At 48.2% G+C, this 18,114-nt stretch overlaps 1 protein-coding gene across 3 annotated transcripts in view; it reads left to right on the top strand.

The window, feature by feature from the left end:
- The window catches only part of Ctdp1 (CTD phosphatase subunit 1), a 63,500-nt gene extending 45,600 nt beyond the window's left edge, over nt 1-17,900 (top strand). For all 3 annotated transcript variants that reach the window (XR_013046200.1, XM_006973875.4, XM_015992699.3), the window contains 2 exons: nt 4,466-4,653; nt 17,086-17,900. Coding sequence is in view for 2 of the 3 variants with exons in the window: in XM_006973875.4 (XP_006973937.1) it covers nt 4,466-4,653; nt 17,086-17,227 (330 nt within the window). In the remaining variant the exon portion in view is untranslated. The remainder of the gene's footprint in view (nt 1-4,465; nt 4,654-17,085) is intronic.
- Nucleotides 17,901-18,114: the final 214 nt, after the last annotated feature.

Genomic DNA, 18,114 nt, shown 5'->3' with positions numbered 1-18,114 from the left:
AGAAAAAAAAATCGGTACTGGAGAATTCTGTGTTTCCCATGTCTTTTATCTTTCCATTTTAGGAAGCAAGTTACTATTGTGGACATTCTGTTTATCCTCAGCTGATTAATAAATACTACCTTTAAAAAAAGAAGCCAAGAGCGCTAGCACCTGAACAGAGATGGTTTCGTATTGTGATTAGGAGGCAGGGCAGTGCACCACCTCATCTCCTGCTTGCCTGCCTCTGTGATCAGTCTTAGAAAGTTGTTGCCGAGGAAAGTCAGGCCTCGAAAGAAGCGGGCCAGGTGCCTCACCGGCTGTGGAGAGAGGAGATCCCTCCCGTTGCTGGGGTCCTCCTTGGCTGAGTGGACACCTTCAGTCCACCTCGCTGTCTTTGAAGACGGTCGCCTCCTACTTCAGGAACCTGTGAGGGAGGGCATGATGAGTACCTGCTGAGTGTGTGTGTGTGGGGTGCTTTCCTTACACAGTGGAAGAATCATCTGATTCCGTGTTTGGCACCATAACCTAAAAACTACCCTTGTTAGAGTGGGTTTGTTTTCCCACTGAATTCAGCACTTGTCTATCTGCTCCCATTCTCTTTATAACAGTAATTAATCACTCTTACCGTTTGGCCTAAGATCGACTGTGTAACAGTAATTCATGCTGGATTCCTCTCTGTCCGGGAAACTGAAAAGACAGCCTGGACTGTGACCATGCTCTGCGTACTCACACATCTGAGGATTAGTTTCCCAGAGCACAGCGGACATGGAAAGGTATTTGGGAATACTGTTACTGAACAGCAGTTGTTTCTACCTCTTGTCAGCTTGTGACTGGATCTTAGACGATTGTCCTAGTTAACCAGTCCTTAAGAACACATCCTTTTTGTAATCTGTTTAGTCAGTAGAGGTCATTGAGCCATTTGGTAACAATGTATCCTACATAGAATGTCCTTTGATGGTGATCAGAAACTTCCTGATCAGGTGTTTGTGCTTGATTTTGATTTTTTAGTAAAGTGTTTGGAAGAATGGTCCTGTCTCTCTGGCCCTTTGTTTTTTCCTGAAAGTATTGGTCACTGGAGTTTCAGTGAGATAAGGTTCATTGCATGTGAAAATCTATGTGTGAGAAAGTTTGTGGTTCTCTTTTGTGTTCATCTCCCTGGTGTAAAGAACTTTCTGGGGGTTGTGGAGTCATTTGCATAAGTCGTTTTCAGAGCATATGTGCTGCCCACAGCCAGCATCTGTGTGAGACTTGAAATCCTCTTGAGCCGTTTCAGAATGCCTCAGTTTGTTTTCCAAGTTTGGGGGTTTTCACATGTCATTAAAGTTCCTCTTTGGCCTTCCAAGTGTTTTCTCTTCATAAAAATAGCTTCTCAGTTGACATCATCCCCTAAAATACATTCTACCTCTGTATTAGTTTTCTATGCTGCATACCGAGGGCCACACATGTAAGGCAACAACCCATGTCTCCCGCCGTGTTCCCAGGGTCAGGAATCCCCTGCTGGGCCTCAGAGCATCCTCCCGGCTCCTAGGGATGCACGTGATTTCCTGCTGTTGTAGGACTGAGGTCATGGGCTGCCACTCTTGCCTTGGCATAACCACTAGGCCACTGGACGTCCAGTAGGAGTCCTTCCAATGGCCAGAACAGCCTTGTGTGGGAATATCCACCATTGGAATGGCGACTTCCTCTGTTGCAGCTGCCCTTGGAGTGAGTTACAGGTCCCTCCTGTCTTGGTTGGCTGCTTGGCTCCCAGCTGACTTTCAGATGCCCACCACTAGAGTCCCAGAAGCGTTCTGTGTGGAAAACACAAGGCCTTGTCCAACAACAGAAAACTAACCTAGCTACAGACAAAGAAGAATGCATATAATTGAGTTTAAAAGTACTGTGAGATGGTGGCTGTTTATGAAGCTGAATCATGGTCATAGGAATATGTCAGGAACTGTGACTGATGGACATTGACTTTCATGTAAGGAGGAGACCAGGACAGTCTCAGGAAGCAACAGGGTGAACCAGGCCATGAAGTCAGCATGTGTCAGCAGTGTCCTGTAGGCCCTGAAATTCTGTGTGGAATCCTCTCTGTCCTTTGTAACATCGTCAGGAAATTTCCAGAAAAAAGTGACTTAATGCATCTATAAATTGAGTTTTTCTGTCAGAAAGTTCTATTAATTAGAAGATTGGTTGCTGTGGGATGTTCTGTATGTCCTATGGGAGCTTGTTCTTGGGTTCCTCGTGGCTTTACCCAGCAGGTCCGCATAGAGGATGATCAGGACCACGGGCCTGAGTGCAGGTATCTAAGATGGTCTGCACTTGGCTGTGCTGGGGGATGGTCTGTATGGCAAATGTGTTGCTCTGATTGGTCAATAAATAAAACCTGATTGGCCATGGCTAGGCACTAAGTATAGGTGGGACTAACAGAGAGGAGAAATAAAAGAACAGAAAGGCAGGAGTCACTGCCTGCAGCAGCCGCCAGGACAGGGAAGATGTAAAGTACCGGGTATAGATTTGTGGAAATGGATTAATTTAAGCTATGAGAACAGTTAGCAAGAAGCCTGCCACAGCCATACAGTTTGTAAGCAATATAAGTCTCTGTGTTTACTTGGTTGGGTCTGAGCAGCTGTGGGACTGGCGGGTGACAGAGATTTGTCCTGACTGTGGGCAAGGCAGGAAAACTCTAGCTACAGGTGGTTCTTTGGGACAAGGAAGTAAATATATTCATTTGGGTTCCACGTCAGTTGGTGTAAGTTTAAGGTTGAGGAACTTGTTCCTGGAGCTCCTGTTCTCTGGTCAGGTCTGTGAATAGTGGCACTGTAAGGTACGCTGCTCCTGTCTGAACTGGGCGGGGGGGGGGGGGGGGGGGTTCGCTGGTTCTGCACATTCCCCCTCTGGGTCTGTACCATGCTGAGAAGAGGCTGTCTGTCCGTCCGTCTCTTGCATGGCATTTCCATGACCGAGGAGAAAGACGGGCTTCTGGGCTGGCTGCTGGCTTCTGTCCCTGGGTTCAGATGTCACTGTTCACCTCTTGCCACACTTACTGGCTCTAAACCTGTGATGAGACAAATTCTCAGAGAGCTTGTCTCCCGAGATTGGCTGGGGACCCAGGAGTGTTTGATATGCTGTGTGGCCTTTTGTGAAGATTTAGTACTTAAGTCAGTATATGTTGAATTTTTTTTCCAAGTCACATACTGGCTTTTAAGTTTTTCCTTAACATTTAAAACAACTTTCCTATTTTGTCTTTTCAGTAAGTTCATTGAAAGATATCATTGAGGTAGTTCTCGTTAAGATAACTAGTTTTCAAAGGCAGTTGACACATTTGTAAACGAAAGCTTCTGGAACATTTATGGCATTCCCAAGAGAAGCCTGAGTGAAACAAGGCCAGACTTGGTGTCCGCCCACATTTTTGTTTGGGCTTTTAAGATGTTTCTGTAAGTCTTTGGCCAGCCAGCAGAGTTAATGCATGTTGAAGTCAGTGTCTGCCACACAAGAATGCTGGCATGGTAGATGAAATGCTTTTCTGATCGGGATATAGATGCAGTCAGCCACGCAGAGACACTGGTGGCCATGTATCTCACCCCGGCTGCCCCTTGGCCTGGCAAAGCTGTGCTGTGGGCAGAACCTACCCCGTTATATTGCTCGGACTCCGTAAACCACTTGAGTGGTGACAGCTGAATGCAGACCCACTCTCCCTGCTTTGCTCATGCTGCAGTGCAGGAAAAGAGCTAAGAGCTTGAGTTCTGGGGCCAGAAGGCCAAAGCCAGGTGCCTTCTCTGCACAGCATTGGCCGCTACTCTCTGGTACTCGGGTACACGGTAGTTCACTGTAGTGTTGGCCCCAAGTGAGGTTCCCCTAACGGCAGCCTGTCACCTGTCTTCTACTTGCTGTGTGTCCCCCCATTCTCTGCCCCACCACCTCACTTCCCTCTGCCCACCCTCAAATCAGGAGCAGGAATCCCAGGCAGGCAGGCCGGCCGGCCTGTTCCTCCTCGCCATCACACTGTTGTAGCATCATCCTCATGTGAGATTCCTAGCTTGAGGTAGGTGGGAAAGAGAAAAGCCAGCTAAGCAGCAGCCTTGCAGCACAGCTGCAGGCCAGCCTCCAGTGTCCAGAAGCCACTTCCTCCTGGGAAGTGGGTGCTCAGGCTTTGGGTCTCACTGATCTAGAAGATGGTGAGAAAATGGCCAGCTCACAGACAATCCATCAGTACTGTATGTGAGAACTTCAGCGGGTAAATGAAAGCACCATCCCTTCCTCCGGGCTCGTGTGCAGGCTCCATGGGAATTTCTGCTCTCTTGCTGTCATTTAAGCTTAGTTTCAGACCCCAGAATTCAAGTAGAAAGCAGAAGTAAACATCCGGCCCCTGCAGGATGGTGCTGAGTATGCCCTTATGTGAGGATGATGCGAAGCTATTGTGGTCCTTTCTGGGTGAGTGCGGACCATGTGACTCTTACAGAAAGCTAACTTGCAAGGCCACTGACTCTCCACCTTTTGTCAGGTCGATGACATCCTTGGAGAAGGCAGCGACGACAGTGACAGTGAGAAGAAGAAGCCAGAAGACCCAGACACGGAACAGGAACGAGCTCCGAAGCCCAGGAAGCCCAGGGCCCCAGGGGTCCGCAGAGAGCAGCCTCCAGGGTTGTCCTCGTCTGGAGAGAGGAGCGCCACCGGCGTGCGGGGGCCCAGGTGACGGTGGGCAGGGTCCACGGGAGGGACCACATGAGTGGGAGTCCCCGGCCCGCACACTGCCGTCTTTTTCACAGCAGTGGGAAGGGAGCAGAGAACCCTACTTGGCCTGTTTTGGTCTCTAAGACTCTTCCGACCATTCATGGGAGCTGGTTCTGGTTACATGTGGTTCTGCTCTCTACTGAGAGGTCTGACTGTCACACCTCAGGTCATTCTGTGCAATGGTAAAGGGTGGCAGCTGTGGGGTGGGGGACTGGCCTGAGGTGTACCCTTGGCCTTGCTCCAGGAGCTGATCATGGAGCCTGTGCAGCGTCTGCCTGTGCCAGTCGATCTTACCAGTGGGTGTGCGGTTGGCTCTGGTAGCACTTAGAGACCCGTCCCGGGGAAGCTGCCTTGCCCTCCCTTCTCCTGTATGTCAGTACAAACACGGATGAGGTGCTGCCGTGGGGACTCTTCCTAAATATCGGAGGTCACCGTGACGCTGAGTCCCAGCTCGGTAGTGCCTGTCCTGTCACTAGTGGGCAGTCGGGGCAGAGCAGGACTCGTGCGGCTCCACCTGCTGCTGTCAGAATGGAAGTGATGGGCAGCATGCCCGTCGTCACCCTCCTCTCAGGACGGGGCAGTGCTTTTCCAGTGACAGACCTGTGTTCTTTAGCTATCGCTTGTCTGTCTTGTCCCGTCGCACAGGTGCTGACAGCTTCTGTGCAGAGTCAGAGCTGGCTTTCCTGGCCTCAGGGTCTGCAGTGACACACGTTTCTATCAGATACTTGAGGTCCTGACTTCTAACAAACATCTCAGCAAAGATTCACCTATTGTAGTAAAACAAATAAAGGACCTAATAGTTCTGTCACAGTTTATTAAATAACATTCTCCACGAGTTTGAAATTAGTCTCTGGATATATGGTGGGCTTTTTGTTTTTATCTGTTGATCCCTGTGTACTATTATTAAATAGTGGTGTAGGGCATTATATCCTCAACGAGCTGATTTGCCTTTAAAATTTTGTTTTACCAAATTGATGGGAATTTATTTAAAATCCCAAAAGCAGAAAAAGGCATAAAATAAAAAATAACTAATTCAAGTGTTCTGCCCCCAGCCCTGCCCCGCCCCGCCCTCCTCTGCCCAACCTTGCCCTCCCCTCCCCTGCTCTCCCCTCCCCTCCCCAGCCCACCTTTCTGCAGCCTTTGTTGCATTGTCCCTGTTAAAGAGAAAGCCCCTGCTTTCCACACTTTAACTCTTTCCTTGCCTCAGTCCTGCCTGTGTGATCCTTTCAGGTTTAGATTATAAAATGATGCAGCATTGTTTGTGACTTCAATCATTTCACTGTCTAGAAGGCCACATGGTTGTATTTTCCTTCATAATCATCTTTGGTCTTTTCTTGATTTGATATTCTCATCTTTTCTTTGCTTAGTGTTTGTACCTGGCTGCCTGTGCAGAGGGTAGCTGAGTACAAAGTTATATAACGTCTTGTCCTCTCCTATTTCCCAATGGTGGGCAAGATGCAGAGCTCAGGAGTAGTGTGTAAGGGCCCTTTTAGAACAAACAGCGAAGATAACATGGCTCAGCCGTATGGCATTCCTGTGGCCTCAGTGTCACGGCAATCTTATTGCATCCATGTAGTCTTAATGGCCTAGCGCTGTGGCTGTAAAATAACATCCACTGGAATGTTTGTTATCATCTTAGAAGGGACAAAGGGACTTAAAGTGTGTATAAGACAGGGCCCCCACTGCACTGGGCACCAGCCTTTGGATGTGAGTCCCCTGATCCCCTGAGTACAGCTGCTCCTGCAGAGGAAACCCTGCTGTCTGTGTCCCTGTCCAGAAATGCCATCGCCATCACGGTTGAGTCCTTTGACTTCCTTGCCCTGTCCCTTCTCTCTAGGATTTGGAGTCTTGTCTTATCCCTGCTATTGTCCCTTGTGTGGTCAGAGCTCACAGCTCAGGGTGAGGTGTGGACTGTATGTACCACGTCACAACTGTGCTCTTTTTCTTAAAACCTTGGACAGCTCATCTGAGAAAAAACCCTGAGCTCAGCAGTCTGGCAGAGCCTTGGTTTACAAAGAAATGCAAACCAAATACATCCTCAGGGTCTCCTTTAGAACTCGGTTTCTGGTGCCCTCTCCCACCCACCGTATGACACGGGAGAGTTGCTCAGCCTCCTGGCATCCACCTGAGAAACCTGAATGAGAAGAGCAGCAGCATGGGTCTGTTGTCATCTAGCCGGGCCTTTAACTATTCTTTAGTGAAAATGCAGCAGTTAGAAAGAATGTGTGTTTTTTGAGGTCCTATACATCAGCAGCAAATGGAGATGGTGTCGCTTGTAGCGGATGGCCCTTACCCCAAATTTAGAATGGCTCAGGACAGATGGGCTCACAGCTTAACAGGAATCGGGGTTTTCATTATGCCATCAGGAAGGGGTACTTTCCAGGGGCATTGAAATGGTGCAGAATCATGTTAAATTAAAAAGATCTGTAACTTCTATACAGGGTCATGACAAACCTGTCTTTCCACTTGAGTTACATGTTTTGGTAGATGTGTCTTCAGCTCTGGGAAGACACTAGGGTCTACAGGGAAGCTTGGAACTGGTCTTGGGGAGGGAATCATGGAGTGGGGCTCTTAGGATTAGATTCCATGCCCCCTTGCGAGCCTGAATGAAAGGTGGGCTTCATTGTGCTAACTTGGTCTCTGTGCCGTGGTCAGGATGAGTCCTCTGAGCAAAAGCCACCTGACTTAGCCAGAAGTCTGGGTGTAGCTGCATCAAGATGATGTAGACTGGTGTATACCCACACAGATTTCTAGGTAACAGGCCTGTCTGTTCTCTAGCTCCTCAGGTAAGAAGTCATGTCTGTAGTTGTTTAGTTTTGACTAATTGTTTTGGAACTTAAGAGCAGAAGAACAAAGGATGAAGGAGGGGAGCCTTGTTAGCAAACACACACACAGTTCTCACCCCAGAGACCCACGTCATCCACAGCAGTTCTTGAGGGGAGAGCTGCAGGTTCCGTGGCCTTTCTAGCTGTCACAGCCGACAGAGCCAGCACGCCTCTATTGGGGACTGGATGGGAAGGTGACATTCTGGGTGGGCCCGGCTTCCATCAACTCTGCTCTTAGACTCGGAGGTCTCACATCTCTGCCAGGTTTCTTAGTGATCCTATTCCTCGTGTGCTGAAGCAGTGCAACTGAGGTGCAGGCCTGGCTTGTCATGTGTGCTCTGCTTGGCAGCACATCTTGTCAGGTTCACACGGCCAAGCTGTTCAGAATCTTAGCGCCACTTGAACTTGAAAATGACTAACAGAAGGAAGGAGGCTGTATTTTGTACTTAGCCACTAAGAAGTGATTCATTCTCTTCTCATAGCAGCACACAGCATTCTCTGTACACATTCCTTAGATAAGAGACCCAGCCAAGCCTGGAAAGTGTCTGCCACCCAAGTAGAGTACACAGGTGTAGCAGGACCTCTTAGGCTCGGACCTTCGTAGCTACCTTCCCTTCCAGCAAGAGCTTTCTGTAAGGAGGGGGAGTAGGGATCACGGCCAACCGCCGTCAGCTTTGAAATACAGCATGACCTTAGTCTGCTCCTAGAGTGAGGGGGAAAGGGAAGCAACAGTATTTAAACGGCAAAGCCCACAGCAGTTATGCTGATACTGTAACTCTTGGGTGACAGAGAGCCTGATGAGGTCTGTCTGTCCTGCCCTGACTGTGATGGCACTAGAACCTGTTCCTTATTGATTTCAGTGTTGCTACTCCACACATACTGGCTGGCAGGACCCTCTGAGATGCCAGCCTGAGAAGATGCCAGATGGACACAAAGCCCCAGGGCAGGCTCTGCTGCGTATTTAGCACTGGCCTAGGTATGGGGACATAGAGGGCACAAGGAAAGTAGCACTGCTTTATAAAGGAATAGTGTCCTGATACAACCTCCCTATCCTGGCCCCAGGCTCTTTCTGGTCTGTTGGATCTTCTCATGCAGAGTGTGTGGTTACAGGGATGGCCAGGGCAGCTCTGCCCAAGCCTGCCCCAACCCTTTCTTTCCTGGAGGCTTATGTTAGTCGCAGCTCTCACATCTAGGTACCTCACTAAGTAGAGCTGCAGAGATGCTCACACAGAAATTAGGTTTGGCATGATAATTAACTTTAAGAGAGAGAAAGCAAAAAAATATATATATATTCTTGGGGGTGGGGCTAAAAACTTCTGAAATTTGATGACATTGATATTTATGACCCAAACGTTCAACACACTCCATGTAAGATAAGAAATACACCAGACACAGTACAGTAAAACTGTGAACGTGAAAGATGAGAAGAAAACTTAAAAAGGCAGCAAGAGAAGCCTGATGTATTTCCAAAAGCTCTCCAGTGAAGTGAAACTGCTTTCAGGTGAGAAACAGGACAGACAGAAGGTCATCCAGGTGCTCCCAGAGCACTCACCTGCCGAGCGAGACTCCTGTGCCAGCAAAACTGCCTCACAAGTGGAGTAGACTCCTTCTAAGGAGCCCTGACGCTTTCAACTGAATGCGTCCTACTTGAACAACATTGTGAACCCCACAAGCAGTAGGGCGTGTCGGTCGCCATGGAAAAGAGTGCTCTGTGTATCTCCTCCTCCTGATTGACTTACGCTGTGATGCACAGAGTGGACTGCTGGGCCTGTGACATACTGAAGTGCGGTGTTTGCCAGCAACATTGTAGAGGAGAGAGGCAGGAAGAGGCAGTTAGGAGCGCACAGCTGTCGCCTCAGATCTGATGCCGACTTACCCATGCCAGCCCTTGAAATAGAGGCTGTGGTCCAGAAGGAAGCTCAGGATCTGTGGGCAGCTGGTAGTCTATGAAGAAGTCTAGCCTGAATCAGTCTATCTGAGGCTAGCAGGAAGAAGAGCAAGAACAGCTCAGAAATGCTCCTAGCTGAAACTTCGATCACCTGGGTCTGTGTGTGAGCTTGCAGTTTTCAAAAGCTGTCAGGTGCCGGGTGGCGGTGGCGCACGCCTTTAATCCCAGCACTCAGGAGGCAGAGGCAGGCAGATCTCTGTGAGTTCAAGGCCAGTCTGGGCTACAGAGTGAGTTCCAGGAAAGGCTCAAAGCTACACAGAGAAACCCTGTCTCGAAAAACAAAACAAAACAAAAAAAAGCTGTCAAGATAAGTGTGAAAAACACATGAGCTGTGTGACCACATTGTATGTCCCAGCTGCATTTTCTGGACTACTGCCTGTTCAGATGTAGACACTAGAATGGACCTCCCAAAGTGTGTGTATGTGTGTAAGCAGAGGCACATTTGTTCCCTATGTAGTTTTATCTGTGTGCAAAGCCACACAAACACAAATCTTTTGGGAAGTATTTCTCCAGGCTTGTGCACCTACCCGTCCATATCCAGTGAAGACAGTGGAATAAAGAAAGCAGGGTTGCCCCGTAGAATGCTGGCCTTTCCCTTCCTTTCTACCGAACAAACCACACAGCTGGCTCCTCCTAGATCGGGTGCTGGTGTAAAACAGCACTGTGATTATTAAAATAGTGCTGCATCTTTGAATAATAAACCCTGGGCGGTGTTCCATGCATGCTGTGACAACAGTGAGTTCAGAAAGCTGAAATATTGGGGAGGAAATTTACATCTATTATTCATATTTATATTCTTCTACCACATTGAATTAGATATGCTTTTTTAAGCTTTCAGCTTTTCCAAAATTAAATCTGCTAATATTTCTCTATGGAGTTGTGCAGCTGGTTGTAAGAACAAAATATAAATACTGCATGTTACACTAAGAGGCAGTGAAACCTATCAGTTGTGGCACTCATCACTGTGGCCTACAGCTATCTGTTTCTAATTTTCAAGGTAATTTTTAATTACCTTGATTTATTCATGGTGTATTTTAAACTGTATTGCTGTAGACATTGTTTTAGCCAAGAGTGGACCCTGTGCATTGTTTTCTGTAAAGCTCTGCCAGGGTCTCTTACAGGCTGAGGCCATAAAGGGCTGAGCTAGTCTGGTTGTCTGCAGTAGGACTTGTCTCTTCTCATATGGACCTGCTAGCCTGTCCCCTCCTGCCATGGACCTGCTCTCTTGCCTTTCTCTTTTCCTGTGGTCTTCGTGCCCCATCAGTCTGCTCTCCCCTGGTCTTACCATCTCTGCAGAGGACATGTACTCTGCTTCATGTTCCCTCGGAGTTGGCACAAGTTTCACATCCATGACACATGTCCTGTGCATTTCACTAAGAGTCACTCATTTCTAAGGTGATGAGCACACGCAGTCCCTCTGCTCTGTCACACCCGTGGGGCAGACACTGCCCTGTTTTAAGGACCTGTGAGACTCAGCTCCTTGAGATTCAGACAGATAAGACAACACCCACCAATGGGTTTCCTGTGACCATTAAAGGAAACAGCACCCAACTAGAGATGCAGCGGTAACTGCTGTCGTAGCTGGGTGGGGCCAGCAGGATGGGTAGCATAGCTTAGGCAGCCCCTGTGTGCAGCTCAGAGGCTGTGTGGGGAGATTCTGTCAGTCTGAGTATCCTGGAAATAGGAAACCTGTTGTAAAATTCAACTCTGATGGTGTTTATTCTCTCTCTCTCATCTAAAATATAAAATATAGTTCGTCATTTGGCTTTCTATCCAAAATGGTGTTCTACCTTTATCTTTCCTTTTACTTACGTTATACACATAACTTTAAGTGCTGGTTTAAATTTTTAAAAAATTAAAATGCCAAATTGACCTTCAAAGGATTGCTTGAAGACCAGAAAAAGATGGTATTGATACTTTGTGTATTGTTTTCAAACAGTCAAAGCTAGGTGTGGCAATACTGTCTGTAATTCCAGGAAGACAAATGCAAGAGGATTAGGGGCCCAAGAACAGCCTTGGCTACCTGAGACCCTCTCTCAAGACCCCTCCCCACAAAGCACTTAAGTTTGTAGTAAAAATGTACTTGAGGGAATTAAGTCTCCGTAGGGAAGCCAGCCATTGTGTGCCTGAGCTCTGCATCACACCCCAGAGGAAGTGAGAATTTCCAGAATCTCAACCAAGTTTCCCTGCTTTCTGGAGGGTGGCTGGGGAGTAGCGGCCTGGCAATAGAGAAAATAGGGAGGCCTAATAGTGCTGACATTTGAACTCACATGGGAGTCAGTTCCCATCCCAGCACACTTTGTGACCGAAATTTACAGCCCCAGGAGCCATGAAGTGTGTATTGCTATTTGAGAATGGAAGTCACCAGTGACAGCAGCATGTGACAGCAGCCAGTTGTGTCAGATAGAAGATCCTCCTCCTCCTCCAGTGTTGACCACCTGCAGCTGTTTCCTCCTGGCCAGCGAGCAGGTCCCCAGGACAGGCACATGTGGCTGTGCCATCCTCCCTTATGTCTTCAGGTCCTGGGAATAGGACTGGAAATAGTCAGGTGCCTCTCATATTTTTATTTAACCTTCGGATCATTTTGTCACTCTGTTTTGGGGGTTTTGTAGGATTCTTATTTGGTTGGTAGGGTTTGGGTTTTGTTGGGTGTTGTGACAGAGGCTTATTATGTAGCCCCAGCTGGACCTGGAATTCACAGAGATCTACCTGTGGCCCCATGCCTAGCTTCTTCGATGTTTTTATCTTTAGTTTTTTGCTAGTAAAACATTCGATCTTTTTCTGTAATGATGGTTTCTGGGTAAGCAGAATGGTTGTTTGGTTGTTGGTAGGAAGTGGTGTCTCCAGGACAGGCTGTGGCAGCTTATGAGCCAGTGTCAGCTCGAGGAAAGGCTTCTCGAGTCATTTTTCAGTCTTAGATCCAAAACTCCTGATGGTTAGGACATCAGCTTCCTACTGTAGACTCCTTCCACGTCACCCGTGGTTTCTGAACACACCTGCCAGCAAGACACTGCTGGGCCTGCCAGGCTAAGAGTTGCCACGTGGGGGCCACTCTTGTTCTTGTGGGTGCTCTGCAGGCCACCACTAGAGTGCTTGTCTACCATGAGGCTCCTTCACGGCGTGGCTTTAGAAGGATGCTGTGAGGACCAGTTCTCGTGCCTTTTGCTGTCTTTCTCTGACATTTTTCCACCTGCTCTTTCCGGGTCCTACTTCTCCCCTCATAGTTCCTCAGGAACCTCTCGCACCCAGCTGCAGACCTGTGCCCACTCTGGGCATCGTTGTTAGTCCAGAGCAGGCAGCTGTGCCGCTCGGCTGTCAGTTGTGCACCAATGCTGTAATCAAATGGAAGGATCTTCAACAGTGGACACACACGTTTCCATATGCTCCAGAATGCAGCCAGCTTTCCCGGAGCAGAGCTACATGGGTTCCATGTCTGCCCAGAATGTTCTCCTGCTCAACCACTGGGCATTCATTTGCGCTACACCATAACAAATGAGCCCACTTGGAGCCCAGTCCTCAAGGTGGGGAAGCTGGCTGTGGTATTCATCCATTGGCCACTCAGCCACAGTTTGGGGCTGCCCTGTGCTTGGGCTCACTCTGTTTGAAGATGCTGTTGGAGAAAGAAGCATAAGTGGGAGGGACTTTTGAGGGTGGGTGAGACTTATTTAAAGCCCTTTGAGCATGGCTAGCAAGCACTAGTTAAAAATGCATTTCAGAATCGGGTGCAGGTTATCCCAACTTCTGCCAGCTCTGAACCTCCGTACCCTAGTATCTGTCTACCTCCTTCTCTGTTGGCACAAGTTTGAGTGACCCCCTCCTTGGCTTGTTTTTGTGTTCAAGAGCATGCACACATGCATAGGAGATGCATCAGCCTATGCATGCACATCTGGAGGGCAGCACTGGGTGTCTTCCTCTGCCACTGCATCTTATTCTTAGATACGATCTCTCACCTAATATGGAGCTTGCCATTTCAGCTAGACTAGCCAGCAAGCATGTCCCCAGGATCCACTCTTGTGTACCCCCATCCCATCCCTAGCTGGGATTATAGACGTGTACTATCATGTCCAGCTTTTACATGAGTGCCAGGGATCCAAACTCAGACCTTCCTTCCTTCCTGTACTTTACCCACTGAGCCATCTCCTCTCCCCCTTTGGCCTCCTTGGCTTTCTGGCAGTCATGTTCATCCTGGACCAACATTCTCATCTGTGGATGCTTTTGTTCCTGACACGTGATGTCCTGCAGGTGGGACAAAGCAGACTTGGACCAAAGCAGATGTGTGTTTCAGTGTCAGTGTGCTGTTGAACCTGTTTCCTAAAGAGCCTGAGTTCACATGGCTTCCAGAACTCAAGGCACTGAGTTCTTGCACCCAGCTGTTTGAGGGCAGCCCAGCTGGGGAGTGAGGTGTTCTGTACCCTCAGTACCCTGACTTACATTTCGCAGCACTGTGTTTTCTGTCTGCTTGAGTTTGGGTGGTTTTTGTTCACTGAAGGAGTATTTCTCTTGTAGGTTATTTGTTGTCCTGCCGCTTTTAGAGCATTTCATACATCACATCACATACATGGCCAAGTATGCGCCATCTGTCTTGCAAATCCAGTGTTTGCAACTTGGTGATCTGTTTGGCTAAACAAATACTCGCTTTCCTGCAGCCAAGTACACTTCTGGGGAGGTTTCTTCTTTTGCTTCAAATTCAAAAGGTTTCTTTAAATAATGGGTCTTTATATTCCCTCAGGCAGTTCTTAAATTTTCTTTCCCACAATTGGTACTATAGCAGTGAGCTGTGCAACTGTAGAAGAAAGAAATCTCAACCCATACCTTACACCCAACACAGAAATTAACTCAGAATAGATCCAGACCTAAATAGAACCAGAACTAAATGTAACCATGTGTTACACCGTGAGTTTCTAGCAGCAATATAGAACGGACTGGCTATAAATCAAAAGGTAACTTTTTTGTAAAAGAACTGTAAGAAAATAAGAAGATAGCTGCAGATGGGGTGATGCATGGGTGCACGTCTAAGGAGACTCCCCCAGACCTGAGCAGTGAGAGACTATACACACCCTAAGAACAGCAGAGATGAAAGATGTGGCCATAGTCACTGGGAGTTCAATAGAGCCACAGTGAGACTTGATATGCACTGGTTCAAATGGTCAAGACCAGAAACAAAGCTGTGGCATTCCCGTAAGGGTGACAAGGGTCTGTTTGTCAGCAGAATGTGGTTAGGCCACAGTAGATAGTGATCTGGTGGGTTTTTATAGGGAGTTTCGGGCAGCTTTCTTTTCCCTGCCTTTGAGAAGTTTGAGGTATAACCTGGCAGCCATAGATGCATGTGTCTGCATTGAAACCACCTGAGAGCATACTGTGTGAGCCTGAACTGAAGGCTTGAGCCTGGGAGTCGTGCACTGTGTTCTGGAGCTGTGCCCTCTGTACAGAACCCAGGTGTCTTCAGCACGGAGTTCCCTTGTTTCCAAAGGCCCTGCCCCATTCCTGCCAAAGTTTCCAAAGGCCCACGTGACCAGCTTCTCTACTGCTCACTCAGCATCTACTCCATGTGCATGGGCTTGCAGTAGCCTGGGGCCAGACTACTCCATGTTTGTCATGATTTCTACCAAGACTCCTGTCTAGTCCGGACCCCTTTACACTATCTTCCTGGAGAAATCTACTTTTACCTCTTCTATAGTTCCTCTTCATTTTAATTGTCTTTTACAAACACTTATTTCTGCAAAATAATGTGTTTCTATATGTGGAGCTCTGCAAAATACAAGTTTTTCTGGAGGAAAAGGACCCAGGCCAAGGATCTGGATTCTGCCTTTTATATCGGTTTTAAGATAAACTCTTTCGGGGCTGGAGAGATGGCTCAGAGGTTAAGAGCACTGGCTGTTTCTTCCAGAGGTCCTGAGTTTAATTCCCAGCAACCACATGGTGGCTCACAACCATCTGTTATGAGATATGGTGCCCTCTTCTGGCCTGAAGGGATACATGCAAGCAGAACACTGTATACATAATAAATAAATCTTTTTTTTTTTTTTTAAAAAAGATCAACCCTTCATTTTTGTATATTTAAAAAAAATCTGTTTTTATAGAAAAGTTCTGCTTGACATTTCAAAAATGATTTATGGATTTTGAATTTAGGCTGATAACATACATAGCTTTTGATGCAAAAATCTCACAGTGCAGGGGCCCCAGCATGTAGATAAAAAAAAAAATCACATTCCTGTCCTCCTCAAGGGGTGCAGGGTAGGGCTGGGGACCTTGGAGGAGCCAAGGCTGTCATGGAGGTTACAGTGCACTGAACTGTTGTGGTTGTTAGTGTTGTATTCGCTGTAACACTGATGCTACGAGCCACCTGGAATGGGCACTCCTTCACTTGGATACAATCAAGGAGTATCTTGTCTAATGCTTCCATCCCATCACCTTGTTACATTGTACCTGCCTCACATGTAAACCACAAAGCTTTCCTAATGTTAGCATCAGTAATTTCAAGTCATTATGCTGCAGGTTCCCACTGTGCATGCTGTAGAGTATGTGTGTGCATACATGCATGTGTGTTAGCCAAAGAAATTTCTGTTCTGTGGCCATGATTACAATGTGTTTAGTTGTCTGAGGATTGGAGCTATTAGATCAGTTAGGGTACAAGGTCATATAGAGAGAAACTTGAGAGATCAGGGTCATTAGAGCCTGCGGGCTAAGGAAAGGAGCAGGCTAACCAATGTGGTGCCTCTCTGGCTCTGGTCTGCAGATTCCTGGGCAACAGAATTTGGTGATTAGAAGCATGCAGTAGTGCTTGCTGTTTGTACAAAGTGCTGGTGATTGCTTTAGTTTATGTAGGAGAGTGACGGCCTGAGGAAATGGATCTTCAGACAAGTCCCGAGTGCTGCACGGAGTTACCTGAAGAGACTGCAATTTCTTTTCAGAACTTAGCCTTGAGTGGTTGTTGTAAAAGAATCCCCTTCTGAGTTGTCATTCAGTTGTTCCTCTGTGGATCTTGTCTTTTCTTTATGCCAGTGTCTGGAACTTTGAATAGCAAAAGAAAGGAGTATATGCATGTCATAAGCTCCCCACCCCACCACACACACACACACACACACACACACACGCGCGCGCGCGCGCGCGCACGCACACACAGCTAAGGCGGTTCACGAGTAACTGAGTCTTTATAGAATGTGTCGTGGCACCCATAGTAGCACCTCTTGTCACTGTGTGGTGTTCATTCCTGTTGTCCTCGCTCAGAAGTGACATGCTCTTTCCACTTAGAATCTCGGAGCCATCCCTGCATGCCTTACTGGGTTAGAACCAGCTCTGGTGAGGCTGAGAGTTCATGGGTGTGTCTGAGTACCTGTACGTCACCCACCTCTTACGTAAGCTCCTGTTACAGATCCGTCACCTATACCTAACAGAGTTCGTCCTTGGCATGTACCTCAAGATTGGGATGTTCTCCACCAGTCCACCCAGCCCTCTGCCACTCCCTCCTCTCCAAAGGCAGCCAAGTGTGGAGTGTGCCCAAATAGCATGCCTTCCTGAGACAGTGACCACGGGGTTGTTTCTGCACCAAGGTGACTAGGGGCTGCATGCTTGCCCACTGCCAGTTCTCACAATGTCTGGCTTCTCTTCTCTCTTCAGAGGCCACAAGAGAAAACTGAACGAAGAGGACGCTGCCAGCGAGTCCAGCGGGGAGTCCAGCAACGATGAGGAGGAGGGCAGCAGTTCAGAAGCCGATGAGATGGCCGCTGCTCTGGAGGCGGAGCTGAATGACCTCATGTGACGGGGACCTGCCACCAGACAGCCCCTGGGGCGGCTCCTTTTTCTCCAGAAAAACTTAGATTTTGCAGAGCTCCACATACAGAAACACATTATTTTGCAGAAATAAGTGTTTGTAAGAAGTTTTACTATAGGAAAGTCTACTTTTTTAAGCGACAAAGTGTTACGAGGAGTTGGTGTGCTATGCCAAAGAGCTCGGCAGGGCCTCTCGTGGCGAGAGTGGACATGTGATGTCTAGTCATGTAGTGAGGGCCTTGGGGGCTTCCCTTTGAATACAACAGCATATTTAGTGTGAGGACTGGGGACCCAGGAAGACTTAGAGCAATGTAGCGAAAACCTGGCGTCTTGGGCTTTGTTCACAGCTGATGCGATCAGAATTGTGAAGGATTTTTAAGTGAAACGGCAGTGTACATACTTGTGTACAGGACACCAAGACTCACAGGCAGGCCTGGGAGCCTCAGCCACCCTGCAGGCCCTCGGCCGATCTGCAGATGACCTGGTTCCTGATGCAGGTCCCGTCTGCAGCCTGGGCTGCCTGGGCCACAGCCTGCCACTGTGGGCAGTGTGACGAGAGGTGGCCTACGCTGCCCTAAGAGAGCTGATGTAAAGTTTTTGTATATTTCATACTCCACCCACCAGATTCTTCTTCCATTTAATAAAGTCCTTTTTGTAAGTTCTCTCTGGTGCCTGACAGCAGCGCGGGCGGCCTCTCGGGATTCCCTCAGCCAGGCTCCTGCTCAGCAGCAGGCGCTGTGCGGGCCAGGGTGACCAAGCCTGAGTCTGTCCCTGTCAGAGCTGGTAGAACAACAGACAGCGCACTAACGGAGAAGGACGTCCTGGGACTAGACGACAGCGCTTGCTGCCCCCAGCTCTTCCTGTTCCCTGGGGAAG

This window comes from Peromyscus maniculatus, chromosome 19 (assembly GCF_049852395.1).
Source record: "Peromyscus maniculatus bairdii isolate BWxNUB_F1_BW_parent chromosome 19, HU_Pman_BW_mat_3.1, whole genome shotgun sequence".
Lineage (NCBI taxonomy): Eukaryota > Metazoa > Chordata > Mammalia > Rodentia > Cricetidae > Peromyscus > Peromyscus maniculatus.
The sequence above is the reverse complement of the archived record's forward strand: the minus strand, read 5'-3'. Positions and strand labels throughout refer to the sequence as shown.